Here is a 15,362-nt window from a genome sequence, read left to right as displayed (position 1 = left end):
TTAACTTTAAAAAAGGTGAAAAGGATAGAAGGGACAATGTCAATGAGGCGCGAATGTGTATAAATTGGGGATTGATACGTCCATCTGCCTTTGAAATTTGAGTGGCTGTCTCACATTCACTGCTCAATCATCATCACCATCACTACTCATCTATTTGTCCTCACCCCCTCATTCAACGCGCCCTATCATATATTTCCCATCGTTTACTTTTGACTCCCCCCTCCATTTTCTATTCTTTTATGTCTCCTTTCTCACTTTCATTTCAATCCCAAACATTCGTCTCTAAACACTGTTCATGAGGCTAATCTCTCAAGAAAAAAAAATACATATCCCATTTTCTAACACTTTGTTTTATTTGTGTGTGTGTGTATAATCAAACTTCTTGCTTCTTATTTTATTTAAAGAAACAAAGTTTCCACCGTTGATGTGAACAGAGGTAATGTTTAATGACAAAACCATGACAGGGATTTTAGTTGTAATTGTAACAGTGCTATTAGCATCGACGGGCACCGGATCGGAGACCAATTATGTCGGGCAGGGATTCATGCCGGAAATTGAGGCTATGTTATGTGAAATCGAACACGTGTAATCTCTCTAAGCAAATCAGACGGAGACCATTTAGTTTTTGGCTGTTGTATATAATAGGAACCTCACCCTGCTCTTCTCTTGATTGAGATAAGATCATGTGGGTTTCTCAGAATTTGTCGGGTCGGATCACCCATCCCATCCATGTGCTCTTTTGTCCGCGTGCGTTTCACGCTCCCGCTGCTCCGTAATGAAGACCGGGGGGTTTAAATTTTGGGGAGAGACCGAGGGAATCATATGACGCTGTGCGCATTATTGACGGAATTAAGAAAAACAAAATTAAATTAACTTTTGTGGGGCCGTCTCGCCGTTGGCGCTGCAACTTGCGACGTTCGTCCGAAAACGACCATTTTCGGTCCACTGACGTGGGCCCTCCTTGCACACTCCCACTAACTTTTTTATTTTTTGGGCAAAAACTCCCACTAACTTGTTGAAGCGACAAATTTACACGTGGTTTTGCATGTTGGATGGATAAACCTGTTACTGGTCATAAATAACTCTTACTATTCTTTCCAGTTTGTATATAGCTACTAGTATTTGCCACGCACGTCCCCATATTACATGCGGATGATCTATTAGTGTATTATAGGTCAATCTTCATCAATTTTTTTGGGTTAAATCTTGATTAATTTTTAAGGTGGGTAAATTATTTAAAAAATAAAAATATGAGAAAACAAATTTTAATTTAGATGATTAGCTCTTATATTTAACCAAGAAATTAAGGAAGAGAGTAATTTTAACGCGCCTAGGTTAAAATTAGATTAGATGTCCTACTAGCTGAGGCGGTCGAGTATCGTTGTTTTATGGAACTCATTCACACGTTACATGCTGTGATCTGCGGACAAAAAGTAATGCACTTCAGTGGGATGTTTTGTTTTCTTTCTCATGTTTGTTTATTGACAATTTGGCCCCTGCAAATTTCAGCTTGTTTGCGAGTTCCACGTCAGTCTTGTTCCCATCAGTTATCTCACTTTAGCTATTTAAAATGACTTTAGGAGAATATCAAGTGATTAAAATTTAGATATTTTTATTTTTAGTGGCCAAAAATATACTTTCAAAATAAAAAGATGTTAATTAACAATTTAAATCATATACTTATTTTATTTCTATTTTCATAGTATTTATCAGTTCCTCGAAAGGAACATGGTATGGTATCCGACAGCATTTGCCGACGCGACCAAGGACAAAAAATGATTCCCGTTTGTACGCAGAATGGTCCACGTTTAATAAGGACACAGAGAGAGGGAAAGTAAATGACCTGGCCAATTTCTTACCCCGAATAATTTTGAAAAGAAAAATTAATTGATTGCGACATGATACCTTAACTAATTGAAAAATTCAAGACATAAAAAATATAAAATATTATTTATATGGTAATATTACTTTTAGTCCTTAATGTTAGAGTTAGTTTGACTTTTAATTTAAGTCTAAATATAAAATTTCTGTTTATTTTGTTTTTCATATTTATCTATTTTTAAATTTAATTTTTATAATAATTACACATATTAAATGCTCTATGAAATGGTAGTTCTAGCTAATAGTCTTTCGGTCCTTAATATAGGACCCAATTCTTGAGTTAGTTTTGATCTTAAATATAAGACCTATTTATGATATTTATCAATTTTCTCTAAATTACCCCTATAGATACTCCATCAACCATAATCAAGTGGAAGAGGGAGAAGGGGTATTAAGAAAGAAGATTATGGAACCCCGATGATTAGATCGACTGGCAGGAGTCGTTATAACTTAACCAGAGGTCCCACGTTCGAGCCCTGGGAACGCAGCATCTTAGGGGCCAGGGGCGCCAACCTTAATGGTTCCTATCATGCCTCGGTCCGGATTAGTCTGGTTTGTAATTGGATTCACCCTAGGGGTAGTCCGTCCCTGCGGGGTTGGCCAGGACACCGGGTGCGCAGGCAAAAAAAGAAAGAAAATTATGGTGTTTTAGCAAAAATGTGTCACTTTTTTTATAATTAACTAACTTACCTAACTTTATTAATCTAATCAAATTAGTTAAATGTGTTTTATATTAAGGACCGGAGAAGTACACATTATTAGAAAAGATATTTTAAAAAATAATATTAATTTTTTTACTGATAACTAACTTAAAATTTTTTTCTAATTTACTAAATTAGTTAACTTGTAGTAGTAATCTTTTGGGAAATAATTAGTTTTCACAAATGATCCAATGTTGCCTTCTACAGTTTACTGAATTATATAAACGAAGGAGTCAACCAGCAAGAGCAATTCAGGTAAAAAAAAAAAAGACTGCAAGAGCAAGACTGTTTCGTTAAGCGACGGCGCCAACTCGCGCCTAAAGATATTGCCTCGCGCGTGGTTCTGTTATTCTCATCGTCACCCATTTTAATCTTTGTAATATTTTTTCTTTTGGCACCTTTATTGGCCACCACTACTGGTTTACATAACTCTCTCTGGGGCTATTCCTTTCCACCCTATTTCTGATTCTCGTCATTTTTTTTTCCTGGGTCTCACCGCATCATCATCATCGTCGTCGTCGACCCCTTTCCGAAATGTTGCTCTTTTGTTGATCAGATTGGTGCTATCATTTCTATCCTCCCTCAGATTTAGATTCCTCCTCCTCTCTTCTTCGAGTGTTTTCCCTCGGTGATATATATTTTGATTGGGCCTCTCTCTGATACTACTCTGGCCTCTTGTTCTTTTCCGGAATGTTCGATACAGGGTGTCCTGACGAGACCGTATATGGTTCCCTGAGAGCTGCTCTCAAATCTCAGGCTTTCATGGCTGTAGACGGAGGGCAGCAAAAGGAAGTTTCTCTTTCAAACTCAGGTCAATTTGGTCCAGCCATCCCATTTTTCTCTCTGCTTTTTCGCTTCCGTAGAATGATCTCAGGAATGCTTGAGTCACGCTATAACTATTTATTTATCTGCGTATTCATAATTTTTTTTCCTGTGAACTGCGTATTCATAAATTCTACCTTCTCTTCTTTCTCTCTTTTTCCTTTTGTGAACAACGCAATCTGGTTGAATGGTTTTAACCCGGATTTTTCGTTGGGTGACCAGGGCACTGATCACGGAGGTACGCAGAACAAAGGTATCAGAAACAGCCTCAAATATTTTTGCGATTTTCGGTATTCCACAATGGTTCGATTGATGCATCCCCTCGAGTTGCTTCAAGGAGGCAATAATAATTATTTGGGATGAAAGATGTTAGTTTTGATCTGGGTTTTTGCTGGAAGGAAGAAAAGAGGTTCTGATACAGTAACAAAGATTAGCAAATAGAGGGGTCTTACGTAGTTGAATTCAATGGCAGCGTCCGCGGTGCAGCTTCCAGCTGCGCAAGCAAGCACCCCTAGGAAGAAAATGACGAAACAGTTGACAGGAAAGCGGGATGATACCCCTCTACACACAGTAGCAAGATCAGGAAATATGGCTGTTGTGAAGGAGATCCTTACGGGCACTGAAGAATCTGAACTCAATGTATTGTTGGCTAAGCAAAATCAGGCTGGAGAAACAGCTCTTTATGTTGCTGCTGAATATGGTTATGTTGAATTAGTTAGGGAGATGATTAAATATTACGATCTTGCCAATGCTGGAATTAAAGCTAGAAATGGTTTTGACGTATTCCTTATTGCTGCCAAACAAGGCGATATAGGTATATATCATTGAAGTTAGTACGCCTGTTCTTTGTGGACTGCGATATGCAATACAGAGGGAGAACTTACTTCTGTTTGGCCTTTTGCAGATGTACTGAAGATCCTTATGGAGGCTCATCCTGAATTATCTATGACGGTAGATCCATCAAACACCACAGCTTTGCACATGGCAGCAACCCAGGGGCATACAGAGGTGGTGAATTTTCTATTGGAAGCAGGAAGTAGCATAGCAACCATTGCCAGAAGCAATGGGAAAACAGCCCTACATTCTGCTGCAAGAAACGGGCATTTGGAGGTTGTTAAAGCGCTTCTGGAGAAGGAGCCTGCGGTTGCAACACGGACTGATAAGAAGGGCCAGACGGCACTTCACATGGCTGTGAAGGGACAAAACATTGAGGTAGTGGAGGAGCTGATAAAAGCAGATCCCTTATCAGTCAACATGGTTGATAACAAGGGAAACACAGCATTGCATATAGCTACGAGGAAAGGAAGGACTGCGGTAAATTAGATTATGCTTTCCTTCGCCCTGCTTAATTCCAAAAAATGCGTTGATTTTTTTTTTTTTTGGTTGGAAAAAATGCGTTGATTTTAGTAATTGGTGATTGCGTCCAGCTTGAATAATTTCTTCCAGATCGTTGATGTTATCCCATCCATGCGTTTTGTTGATGAGAAGTGTCAGCAGAGTAAATGCATCAAGATATATGATTTTTTCTTCCGGAGATTGTCATCTTAGGTAGTTTTGATGATTTTATACTTGTTCATGTGTTGATAAGGATGTCCAAAGAAACTGACTGGTAGGACTACCCGAGGCAGTTGTCTCCAACACTTCCCTAAATGATTCACTATTAGTTTTGGGTCAACAGATTGATTAGCTGATTACCATGCCTGATGGTATTGTTGTTGTGTCTGGAACTACGTGGACCTTTTGAAAGCCTAATATTCTAAGGGATGTTTAATTTATTGGGACAATCTCAAACAAGTTTCAGTAGAAGGAATTCAGGAAAGGAACTTTTCTTCTGGGGAATACGATCTTATTCAGACGCCTAGATTGCCTGAATAGATAAATCACCAGTAACAACAATGAAGTAGCAGTGTTGCGTTAGGATCACAAATAGACTTCAGCCATCCTACTATAATGCAATGGGTCCAATCCCAAATAATCTACACCCTCGTTCAACTTAATTGAACTGCTCTGCTAGTATAAAATAATGTCATCGAATAAAACGATTTCAGTTGGTGAAAGAAAATTTACACAGTACATGTTTCACAGCAGTGCTAACAATCCTAGTTTGTGTTTGTGCAGATTGTCAAGATGCTTCTTGGACGGAGGGAAACAGACAAAACGGCGGTTAACAGAAGTGGTGAGACAGCAATTGACACTGCAGAGAAAACTGGGAACTTTGAAATTAAAGCCATTCTTGACGAACATGGCGTGCAGAGTGCCAAGAACATAAAGCCTCAGTCTGCCACAAACACAGCGCGTGAGCTGAAACAAACAGTGAGCGACATAAAGCACGAGGTGCATTACCAATTGGAGCACACACGCCAAACCAGAAAACGAGTCCAAGGCATAGCCAAACGTCTAAACAAAATGCATGCAGAAGGGCTTAACAACGCTATAAACTCCACAACTGTGGTGGCAGTACTAATCGCCACTGTTGCCTTTGCTGCTATATTCACAGTTCCTGGCCAGTACGTTGATGACCCCAAACATATACCTGTGGGAGAGACCTTGGGCGAAGCAAACATAGCCCCACAAGTTCCGTTCATCATTTTCTTCGTGTTTGATTCCATAGCCCTCTTCATTTCTCTGGCCGTCGTGGTGGTGCAAACGTCGGTGGTGGTGATAGAGAGCAAGGCAAAGAAGCAGATGATGGCCATTATTAACAAGCTCATGTGGCTGGCCTGTGTGCTCATAACGGTGGCGTTCTTGGCGTTGTCTTTTGTAGTGGTGGGAAAGCATGAGAGGTGGCTGGCGATAGGAGTGACCATAATAGGGACCACTATAATGGCGACAACCTTGGGGACAATGTCGTACTGGGTCATTAGGCATCGGATTGAGGCCTCAAATTTGAGGAGTATTAGGAAATCTTCTATGGGAAGCAGGTCCAGGTCTTTTTCAGTGTCGGTCATGTCGGATTCTGAGCTACTAAATAATGAGTTCAAGAAAATGTATGCCATTTAGAAGGATTCTATACATAACTCACAATGTTCATATGCTGCTGGATTATTTGTATATCCACCGGATCACAAAAAAAAAAAAAAAAAAGCTGTTCCGAAGTGCCTGTTGTCGCATCTGGGATGTGGAAATTTGCGACCGTTCATTTCACTGCAATTCGTACGCTGTACAGTTAATTAGCCATGAACAAGTTCTTATAAACAAACGAAACATTTTTTCTTTTTTTAAAAATGTTAGGAATATTTTTCTTTCATTGACAACAGAGACTAATCACAACCAAGAAATTAAAAATAGAAGTCAGGTAACTTTGAATTTAGTCTTTTTCACAATATTGCTCTATCCGTCCGTTACCCCTTTCTTTCCACTCCCCCCTCCCCCTCGTTTTTTTTTGTTTTGTTTTTTTTGGGGGCCCGGGGGGGGGCCGAGCCGAGAGTAGCTCGCCCCTTCAATTCATCTTCTCGTGCAACGTTGATATGACATGAAGGGGACCACCGCCTCCGTTATTATCACCCCCTCTCCCTTTTTACCAAATGAGACCCGAATTTATGAATTAGTATAACTCGTAAAATGCTTATACATATGCTGAAATAAAACAATAATTCAATATCACTCAATGCCTCCAAAATTTAATTTTCCCTAACATCTCACCGGCGCGTCTAGAGCGGCATCTCAGTCAAACCTTTTGAAGACTTTCCACCATCTCACTTTACATTTCAGTTTCCACAGGAAACCATTAGAGCTTTCTTATTTCAATGAAAGGGTATATTAGTATCCCTGAAATGTCACATCCCATGCCAAACTCTGGTTCTAACAAAGGATTTGAACAGCCAAGTTTAATTAAGGTCAATGTCCCCTCCGAGCATAATACACACAGGCTAGCATATAAGATCATTTTGTTATGTGAAACTATATCGCACATACTTCAGGCATCGCATTAATAGTATGCCCATGTCTTTCGTTTGAGGGAAGAACGCAGCCAAGAAAAGACCCCCGCCACACGGTTCAACATATTTTTGTACGCATTTGAGATTAGTGGATAAGCGTAGTCAGCAAGTTAACCTAAGAACTGTTTTTTCAGATTAATCGAAGGTAAACAACAACACAGACACTAACAACAATACAAAGAGAGAAGGGTAAGATACTAACCGACCATTGAATAGAACACGATCTACAGCAAAATGCCAAATTGACAGAACACTAAATGCTGCAATAAGACTTAAGCCCTAATGAATTAAATAAACCCTTAAATTGAATTTACATTTAAAGTTTCTTTCCTCATCAATGTTGGGGCAGCGGCGGTCTCTTCTCCAACATTTCATAATGAAGAACAAAATTATCCTGCAGATAGGTTGTCCGTTAAGGTAAAAATTATTAAGGAAATCTAATTAAGGGAAGTTATAAAAATTAAAAAGCATAAATCTACAAAATCTAACCTTCCGGAGTGTTTCAAATGTGTTCGGATCAAAACAGTGATATGATCCTCTCTCGTACGTGTTTGTTTTGACCAGAGGCTCCATATTAGGAACTCTTATAAACCACAAACGAAGCTCTTTGTGATAAAACCAGCCTCTATTGTAACTGATAACACGAAACCGACCTTGTTAGAATTTATTGCAAAATAAATAAACCAATTCATAAGTCCAACATACAAGGGATGACCCGTCGTCTATAGCTCTTGTACTCAATGATTTTATTTCTCTCAATATTGGCTAAAGCACAAGCAATCCTGCAATGGAATCTTGCTAGGAAGCAGGAAAGAATCTCAGTTAATGCCAACCATGTAGTCTCAGGTGAAAAATTGCTTCTTTATCTCCTCTTATGCCAGCCAGTTCCTTTCATCTCAGGTGAAAAATTGGACCCCTCATTCTCGAGGTGGAAATCATGAGAGAGCCACGGGGTTCAGAAGCGAAAGTTACAAGCATTTACTTATGAGAAAAGTAAGCTCATAAGAATTGGATGCAATTCAAAAATGAAACCATTATGTCATGTCACAGGAACTACTATAATTTAGGTGCATAGGAGTCACATCTCATGTCCGTTAACCCAGACTGTGTGGGGTGAAACAAGACATTCTTTCATCCAGGGGGAAAAAAAAAAAAAAAAAAGGATACACAGGTTTATCAGCCTTAGAAACATCAGCAGTAGACAATGATTAAAGACAATACGTTTTGGTGTGGTATAGTAGTCTGGCTCATTAGTCACTGCCACCCACATAGCGAGCATGAGCTGTGAAATTTATGCTAGGATGACAAAAAAAAGGAAATGTGAAAAAGAGAGTCGAGAAAGCCAAGGATCACAAGGAGGATTATCATGCAAGAAGGGAATAGAGAACAATTTAACCGAGAGAAAGACTCGAGATTGGCATTGACTGATTGAGAAACCTTTTCCTAGTTGCAATCCATTACATAATTAGGTGATTTTTAGCCATTAGATGGAAATAAAATCAATGGTCCCAAAATGATGTAAGAGTTTAAATCCTGCTCAGTATATAAGATTAAAAGATCAGAAGGAAGGAATGTGCATACAGCTCATTTGCGGCATATAGTTGAGCCTCATCTTTGGGCATGCTGCGAAGCAATAATGATAATACTAATTATAAATTATAATAGAAAGCAAATCAATGCAGAAGTGAACAGAGAATAATGCTATAAAAAAAACCTGTAAAATATGTAGAACAATGTTTCCACTGTAAACTTAGAAAAATAACCTTGCTGCACCATCCAAAAAAAAGTTTTAGCATGAAACAGGGAAAGGTATAGCCATAATGAAAATTTTAAAATGTAACGAAGAGCTTCTCACATGTAGGGCAGGTGGCTGTTTAGCGTAGTAACATTGTGGCACAGAGAACTCTGGATCACCCTTAGCTGGTTCATCAGACCACGGAGATCCAAAAGTCTTGTGAAGATTTTCGGATGAATTCAAATTTAAACCTAGGGTTGTAAGATCAATTCCTAGTGCAAGAGATGTTAGATCAGGATCACTCATCCTTATGACACTTAACAAGCCAAGCAAACCAAACGGATCTAGAGTAGATTGTGAAGCCTGCATGGACTTCATCCCCTGATCCCTAAAGGACTGATTTACTGCTGTCATTTGTTGAAGGCGGAACTGAGACTGGTTCTGATGCTGTTGATACTGCTGGACAAGCTGGTCATATGATCCCATACCAGAAACTGAATTTGGAGAATTTAAAGGCCTTAAGCCAATGCCAGGAGGTCCGCTGGTCTAAACCCACATTCAAAAGTGATCATGTCAACGACATTTACTTTGACAGATTCATATGAATACAGAAAAACCCAAAAATACAGCTTGAATAGTCACCTATTACAGCAAGACGAGCTATAATCAAGCCAAGAGAAAATGGCCTAGTTAAAAAAAGTGCCCCCAGTTACTCGAGTAAGAAAAGCAACCAGCATTAAAATTTGCAGACCTGTGAATGATAGGTTGAATGTGCTGGTGGAAATATATCTGACCCATGTAGATGGAGAAGGTCCTGATTGTTTACAGATGAGAAGGAGGCACCTCCGCTACTGACCGAAGGAGCATGCTGCTGCTGCTGCTGCGGGCGATGTGAAGAATATGATCCACCCAAGCTGAAACCAGCAGACCTTCCCATCTGCATATTGAAAGGCACAGAACAATGATTACATAATTCTATCCATGAACATGTGTGCGTGCACACGCAAGAGTTTTTTGTCTATAATATCATTTGAGTATTTGACTCACGGAGAAATGCTGAGATTGCATCATTGACACAGAATTGTCATGAAGTTGTTCTTTCTGGTGCATATCCATACCATAATCTGCATTACCACCTGAACAAACCCAACATGATCAAAAGTAAATTCTGAAGCAACTAAACAATTTCTCTACACAGCACAAGCGGAATTTCTTGAGCAAACCGAAGACAGGATGACTCTGCAGTTTTAAGAGTCAATAAAGCATCATTAATAAGCACATACCAGGGCATATGAATAGAAGATGATACAGAAACCTGTAGCCATCTCACCTATCATAACCGATCAAAGCCATCTATGGGGGCAGAAAAATGACGCATATGATATTAAATTGAATAAAAGCACAAAAGGCAACGAATCCAAATCAAGAAAATAAACAGAAATGAACTCCCAAAAGCCCTTCTGAAAGAGTATATAGCTTTGATAAGTGCTTAACATCTACAAGCACGAAGCCAAAACACACCAACCTTGAGAACAGGTACCATGCATTCTACACTAGAATAAAGCAGCTAAAACCTAAAACAATTCAATCATATATCGGAGACAAATAAGGTACGACACCTTTGAATCCAGGCAAAGCTGGAAAATCTTCATTTTGAATGCTGAATTCTTGGTTTTGTTGGACAATAGGACTAACACCAAGACCCTGCTTTCGTAAGGAACCTGAAATTTTTGCTTCACATCATTTTTATTGCAGAATTTGGACATAGTAAGTGAAAGAACATTTCAATAAACATACCCAATTGTCCTTGAGGCCCTCCAGCAGAACTTGGACGGCTAGTCAATTGAGGGAAGTCATTGATGTCAAAAGGGGACCCGTCATTGGAATTTACATCATTCAACATCCCTAGCGAGTTCAAATTATTTACTGCTTGAACATGGCTCTGAGAAAGTGGACCTCCACCACTGGGATAAGAATTTCCTAGCATTGATATTACCTGAGGCGATCCTGAATAAAGAATTCTTGTAAACACAAGGCTGTCTTGCCCAATATTATTGAGTTCATGATAACTATAACATCTAAGTCTCAAACAAGTAGGTTTTTATCTGGCACTTCAGGTACATTTAACCACCCATTGTAACACGACATTCACTCACAGCAACGGGAAATTTTTTGGGTCATTTGAAAACAAAATGATGTCGTGGTAACTACAAGACAGTAAGTTGGGAGCACAGAGAGAAGCAATAACTAAATACAAACGGCATGCTTACACACAATCTAAGACTATATCATAGGAGAGGAATACACTGATCAAGTGTAAAATGGTCCAAGTAATTGCAGATGTTCATCTTGAGTTGACGACAGTAGTTCACTGCTTCCATTACATAAAAAATTTCACGATCCTTATACTGGGGCCAAAAAAGAATATTGAAGGCTTACTGAGGAGTAAATCAGTCCCACGATATTCAATATCCCTTAACAAATGATGGACCCCTATCTAATGGGCCGAAGCTTAGTCACATGATTAGCGTGAGGTGTGCATGAGATATAGAAGGCTGATGGTGGGGAAATCATGTGAGGTAGTGGTTCAAGCGATGGGTTTAAAAAATAGTATGTGTGGTAAGCCTAGCACCTCTTGAATTTGCAAGGAGCCCGCGTGCTGATGTGCTGGTGTATTTTCTCTTCTGTTTTCCAGAATTGTAACTAGTAACCAATCTTGCTTAGACTTACACTCTGCCAGGATTGCAACTAACTTTTTATATCATTTTGATATTCAAAGGATTTGACTCAAAATGTGGAAGATAACCTAAAAGAATAAGAATCATCCTATAAAGAAAATATACATTCAAGACACTTCGATTCAGTCGTTAAAGAGACAAAATGAATACCTTGAGGAAGAACACCGCTCATCAATCTGTTCTGTCCTTGCACATTTAAACCCCCAGATCCACTGTTCACACTTAAATTTAGTCGAGAAGCAAGTCCAGGTACAGACAGCCCCCCAGCAGAGCTTATACTCCTGCCAATGTTCCCCCCACCAACCATGTTTCCCATTGAACTTGTAATTCGAGCACCTGCATTTCCCAAAATTGGGGATACTCCCAATCCTGGAACAGCATTTCGGTTACCAATTGGAGCAGATGTTGAAAGAATCCCAGGAATAGAACCTCCAACTCCATTTGTGCTACTACTAAATCCAGGATTTCCTACAACACTTATACCTCCTCTATTGGTGACTCCTGAATGTCCATGGGAGCTGCCATGAGATAGCTGCAAAAATGATTAAGAACTATGAAAAAATTGCACATGATGTAACAAGGGAGATAAATGAAAGAGAGAACACATTAGAGTTTAAAAGAGTAATCTTGCGTAGTCTTGTTACAACATAAATGCATGAGCAGAAATACCTGAGATAGGGCCACAGGAAGATTATTGGACCCAAATCTTCCACTAGAAAGGTTTCCTGCAGGTTGTTGAACCCCACCAGATGGAACACTATTTATTGTCGAGTTTCTTGACGCAAGTGTGCCTGTCATGTTGGGAACATTAAAGCTCCCATGAATATTGTGCAACCCCTGAATAGGACCTGCAGAGAGAAGCTAGCGATTATACAACTAAATGGGGCTGGGGACTCACTAAATCCAGCAAAATATGCCCACCAGTGTGATGAAAAACAGGGGAAGCCGCACCAGACTGACCAGAGAATGATGTAGCAAACGACCTACCAGCACCATCAGGAAGATTTGAAGCAGATCCGTTCAAGGAAGACTGCAAACAGAAGTCTGTTACATTTTACATTGATGGTTGAGACTCAAGATTCGCTAGAAAGATTGACAACCAGTAGAGGAGAAAACCGAAATCTTATATGATTTAAAACTGATAAATGAGGTTACAAAGACTTACACCCATTCTATGTAATGTACAAAACATGCAGGTGTAAGAAATCTTCACCAACAGAGTAAAATTACATTTTAACAGGGTTTATGGAAATAGCAAACACAGGCATCTATAAAATGACAATCAAAGATATTTATTTATTTATTAAGAAGAGACAAAAATGAGTACCAAAGAATCTAAGAACTCAGAATGAAAACACCTTTAAAATGAACAAGAATTGAGATCCCATGGATAACACAAAAATAAAGTATATCAAGTGTAGGCAATCGTTACTTCCTCTCTTCCCAAGTGAACAATTTAACTCCATCTGGACAAACACTATGTGCATTGGTGCTGCCTTCTTATTAGATAGTTTCCCACATATAAAACAGATACCCAAAATATGTTACCACAACGTTTAGGAAGCATCCAATAATTGCGCCCTCATATATGAACCCCAAGAATCCCATAAAAAGGCACATTATTTATATACCAAACAGATCTATAAACAGAAATTTCCCCGGGGGGGGGGAACAAAAATATAATGAACTCTAAAACTTATTATTGAGGACTAAACAGTATCCCAATATAGGCCATCTAATGCACCATGCAAACAGTCCCTAAATGCAGAAATTAAAACAAGGAAAAAAAAAACAAGACTAAAAAGTTTAGAAGGACATAAGGGAATACATTTAATAGGCCTGACATTGCATAAATTTCAAAATGTCATGCAAGAAGTCATCCCCTTGCTGAACACAACTCTTCTTATAGTAAATATCAACTGATGGAAGACCAAACGGAAGATCCTTTCCTCGCAACTACCCGAGCCTGACAAATTGTGAGACAACACCAGACACCATATGATACACTTGTAAGCCAAGCATCCCTCTAAAGCAAAGCAAAGCAAACCAAAATGTAGCGAGCAGCAGAAATATGGACATAAAGTGAAGTTTTAAGTAGAAAAATTCCCCTAAAAAGAATTTCATAATGTTGACGATACTAGGAAGCTGAGATCCACGAAGGTTATCTTACTCAATCCTTTGAAACCAAAGCATATAACTCAGTAAGGAAAAAGCATTTGCCTGTGTAAATTGAGTGAGAAAAAACGCAGAGGTTCAAGACAAGCAGGTGACAGAGATACAAGTCTGCGCATTTGCGGCATCACAATATCATATAATCTTGCATTCTGAACACTTCTTCTTGGTGTCAAATTCGAACGTATTATGGACACCTCGAAGCTGGAAGACGGATACGCAAAATTCAAACGATACTGTAATCTAACTAGCAATTATAGGTCATTTTTTCACAAGCCCGACAAGATAATTAGAAAAAGAAGCTCATTTCTAAAGCATAACATGTAGTGGAGACAGACTGTCGATAGAAATTCAACATCCGAAAGGATATATTTTTGATCTGATACTAAACTATTTCTTTACTGTCTTTTATTACTTAACATCTGCAGAGATATGATCATCCAATCGGGTATTTCTTTCAGAATTTTCAAGGATAAAACAAAGACACAATACTGTTGGTATAGAGAAGTTTCACTTCAGCGAATACTAAGCACCAAATATACATGATACTTAAATTTGCGTGCTTGGTCATCAGAGCTTAAGAGCCCATACATCATATGCACACATTCTTCCTTTAGGCCCTGAAGTTTCACCTCTAAAAAATAGAATCTCTTAATAGAGTCCCTCTGAGAAACCATAAAAACTAACTAGTGATAAAAAACGAGGATCTAAAAGAAGACAATAATGAAGTCGGAAGCATACTAGATCGAACTTGGGAAGGGGCGGGATCAAGTCGGTCTCGATTAGATAGAAGAACGACAAAGGGAGGAATGAGTAATTGAAGAACAGATCAGCGATGTAGGAAGAACCAAGAGCCTGAGTCAAAGAGCGAGTTCGAGTGCCCTAAACCGGGTTAAGATGGCACTGGATGAAGAGAAATCGATAGGGTTAATCTGCTGCAAACTTTTTGGGACGACGAGACTTTTTTGTTTTAGGCCGGGGTCTGAAGATCACAGGAAGTAGAAAATTAAAAAGTAAAATTAAAAGAAAAAATGACAAAAATTTTTTTTTAAATTACTAAATATCAAACAAAAAATATCAATAAAATTTATTTCTATTTATAAATTTAATTTAATATTGTCCATATCAAATAAAAGGTTGTTATCAAACCTAATTTAAAATTTAGTAATTTTTATTTTTTTAATCATTTTTTCAAATTAAAATAGTATATTTGAAAGACAGTAAATTAAATTTCTAAAATGTTTTTATAAAAATGAGGGAAAATAACAAAAAAAAACCCTAAATTATCGAAATTACGAGGAGGTCACCTGAATAAGTCAAATTGCCAAGAAAGACACGATTTCAAATTGTAATTATAAAATCAGGCTAGAAAGAC

General features: G+C 38.5%; 2 protein-coding genes and 1 non-coding gene across 9 annotated transcripts; 2 read left to right on the top strand and 1 right to left on the bottom strand.

Annotated features, from left to right (window-relative positions):
• Positions 1 to 3,050: 3,050 nt before the first annotated feature.
• LOC114716257 (ankyrin repeat-containing protein At5g02620) lies at positions 3,051 to 6,548 on the top strand. Of its 3 annotated transcripts, XM_028901238.1 has the most exons (5): positions 3,051 to 3,393; positions 3,627 to 3,657; positions 3,745 to 4,218; positions 4,309 to 4,718; positions 5,523 to 6,548. In XM_028901238.1, exons 3-5 carry the CDS (start codon positions 3,870 to 3,872, stop codon positions 6,402 to 6,404), a joined length of 1,641 nt encoding a protein of 546 aa, XP_028757071.1. In that variant the 5' UTR covers positions 3,051 to 3,393; positions 3,627 to 3,657; positions 3,745 to 3,869; the 3' UTR covers positions 6,405 to 6,548. The 3 variants fall into 3 exon arrangements, with proteins under 3 accessions (XP_028757071.1, XP_028757073.1, XP_028757070.1); XM_028901240.1 differs by having other exon boundaries at positions 3,627 to 4,218; positions 4,309 to 4,715; positions 5,520 to 6,548; XM_028901237.1 differs by having other exon boundaries at positions 3,627 to 4,218.
• Positions 6,549 to 7,441: 893 nt separating this feature from the next.
• Positions 7,442 to 14,907, bottom strand: LOC114716239 (probable NOT transcription complex subunit VIP2). 5 transcript variants are annotated; one of them, XM_028901219.1, is made up of 15 exons: positions 14,729 to 14,907; positions 13,644 to 13,781; positions 12,737 to 12,845; positions 12,485 to 12,663; positions 12,299 to 12,347; positions 11,966 to 12,184; positions 10,875 to 11,084; positions 10,697 to 10,798; positions 10,125 to 10,213; positions 9,829 to 10,014; positions 9,198 to 9,623; positions 9,057 to 9,109; positions 8,924 to 8,965; positions 7,832 to 7,976; positions 7,442 to 7,736 (listed from the first exon to the last, which is right to left on the bottom strand). In XM_028901219.1, exons 2-15 carry the CDS (start codon positions 13,659 to 13,661, stop codon positions 7,677 to 7,679), a joined length of 1,887 nt encoding a protein of 628 aa, XP_028757052.1. In that variant the 5' UTR covers positions 13,662 to 13,781; positions 14,729 to 14,907; the 3' UTR covers positions 7,442 to 7,676. The 5 variants fall into 5 exon arrangements, with proteins under 5 accessions (XP_028757052.1, XP_028757048.1, XP_028757050.1 ...); XM_028901215.1 differs by having other exon boundaries at positions 11,966 to 12,347; XM_028901217.1 differs by having other exon boundaries at positions 11,966 to 12,347; positions 12,767 to 12,845.
• On the top strand, positions 12,737 to 12,817 carry LOC114716278 (small nucleolar RNA snoR35). The gene has a single exon (XR_003737614.1). It is a non-coding gene; the product is annotated as a small nucleolar RNA snoR35 (small nucleolar RNA).
• Positions 14,908 to 15,362: the final 455 nt, after the last annotated feature.

The sequence above is a fragment of the Neltuma alba genome, unplaced genomic scaffold (genome assembly GCF_004799145.2).
Source record: "Neltuma alba isolate B1F8T4 unplaced genomic scaffold, ASM479914v2 tig00011648_pilon, whole genome shotgun sequence".
Lineage (NCBI taxonomy): Eukaryota > Viridiplantae > Streptophyta > Magnoliopsida > Fabales > Fabaceae > Neltuma > Neltuma alba.
The sequence above is the reverse complement of the archived record's forward strand: the minus strand, read 5'-3'. Positions and strand labels throughout refer to the sequence as shown.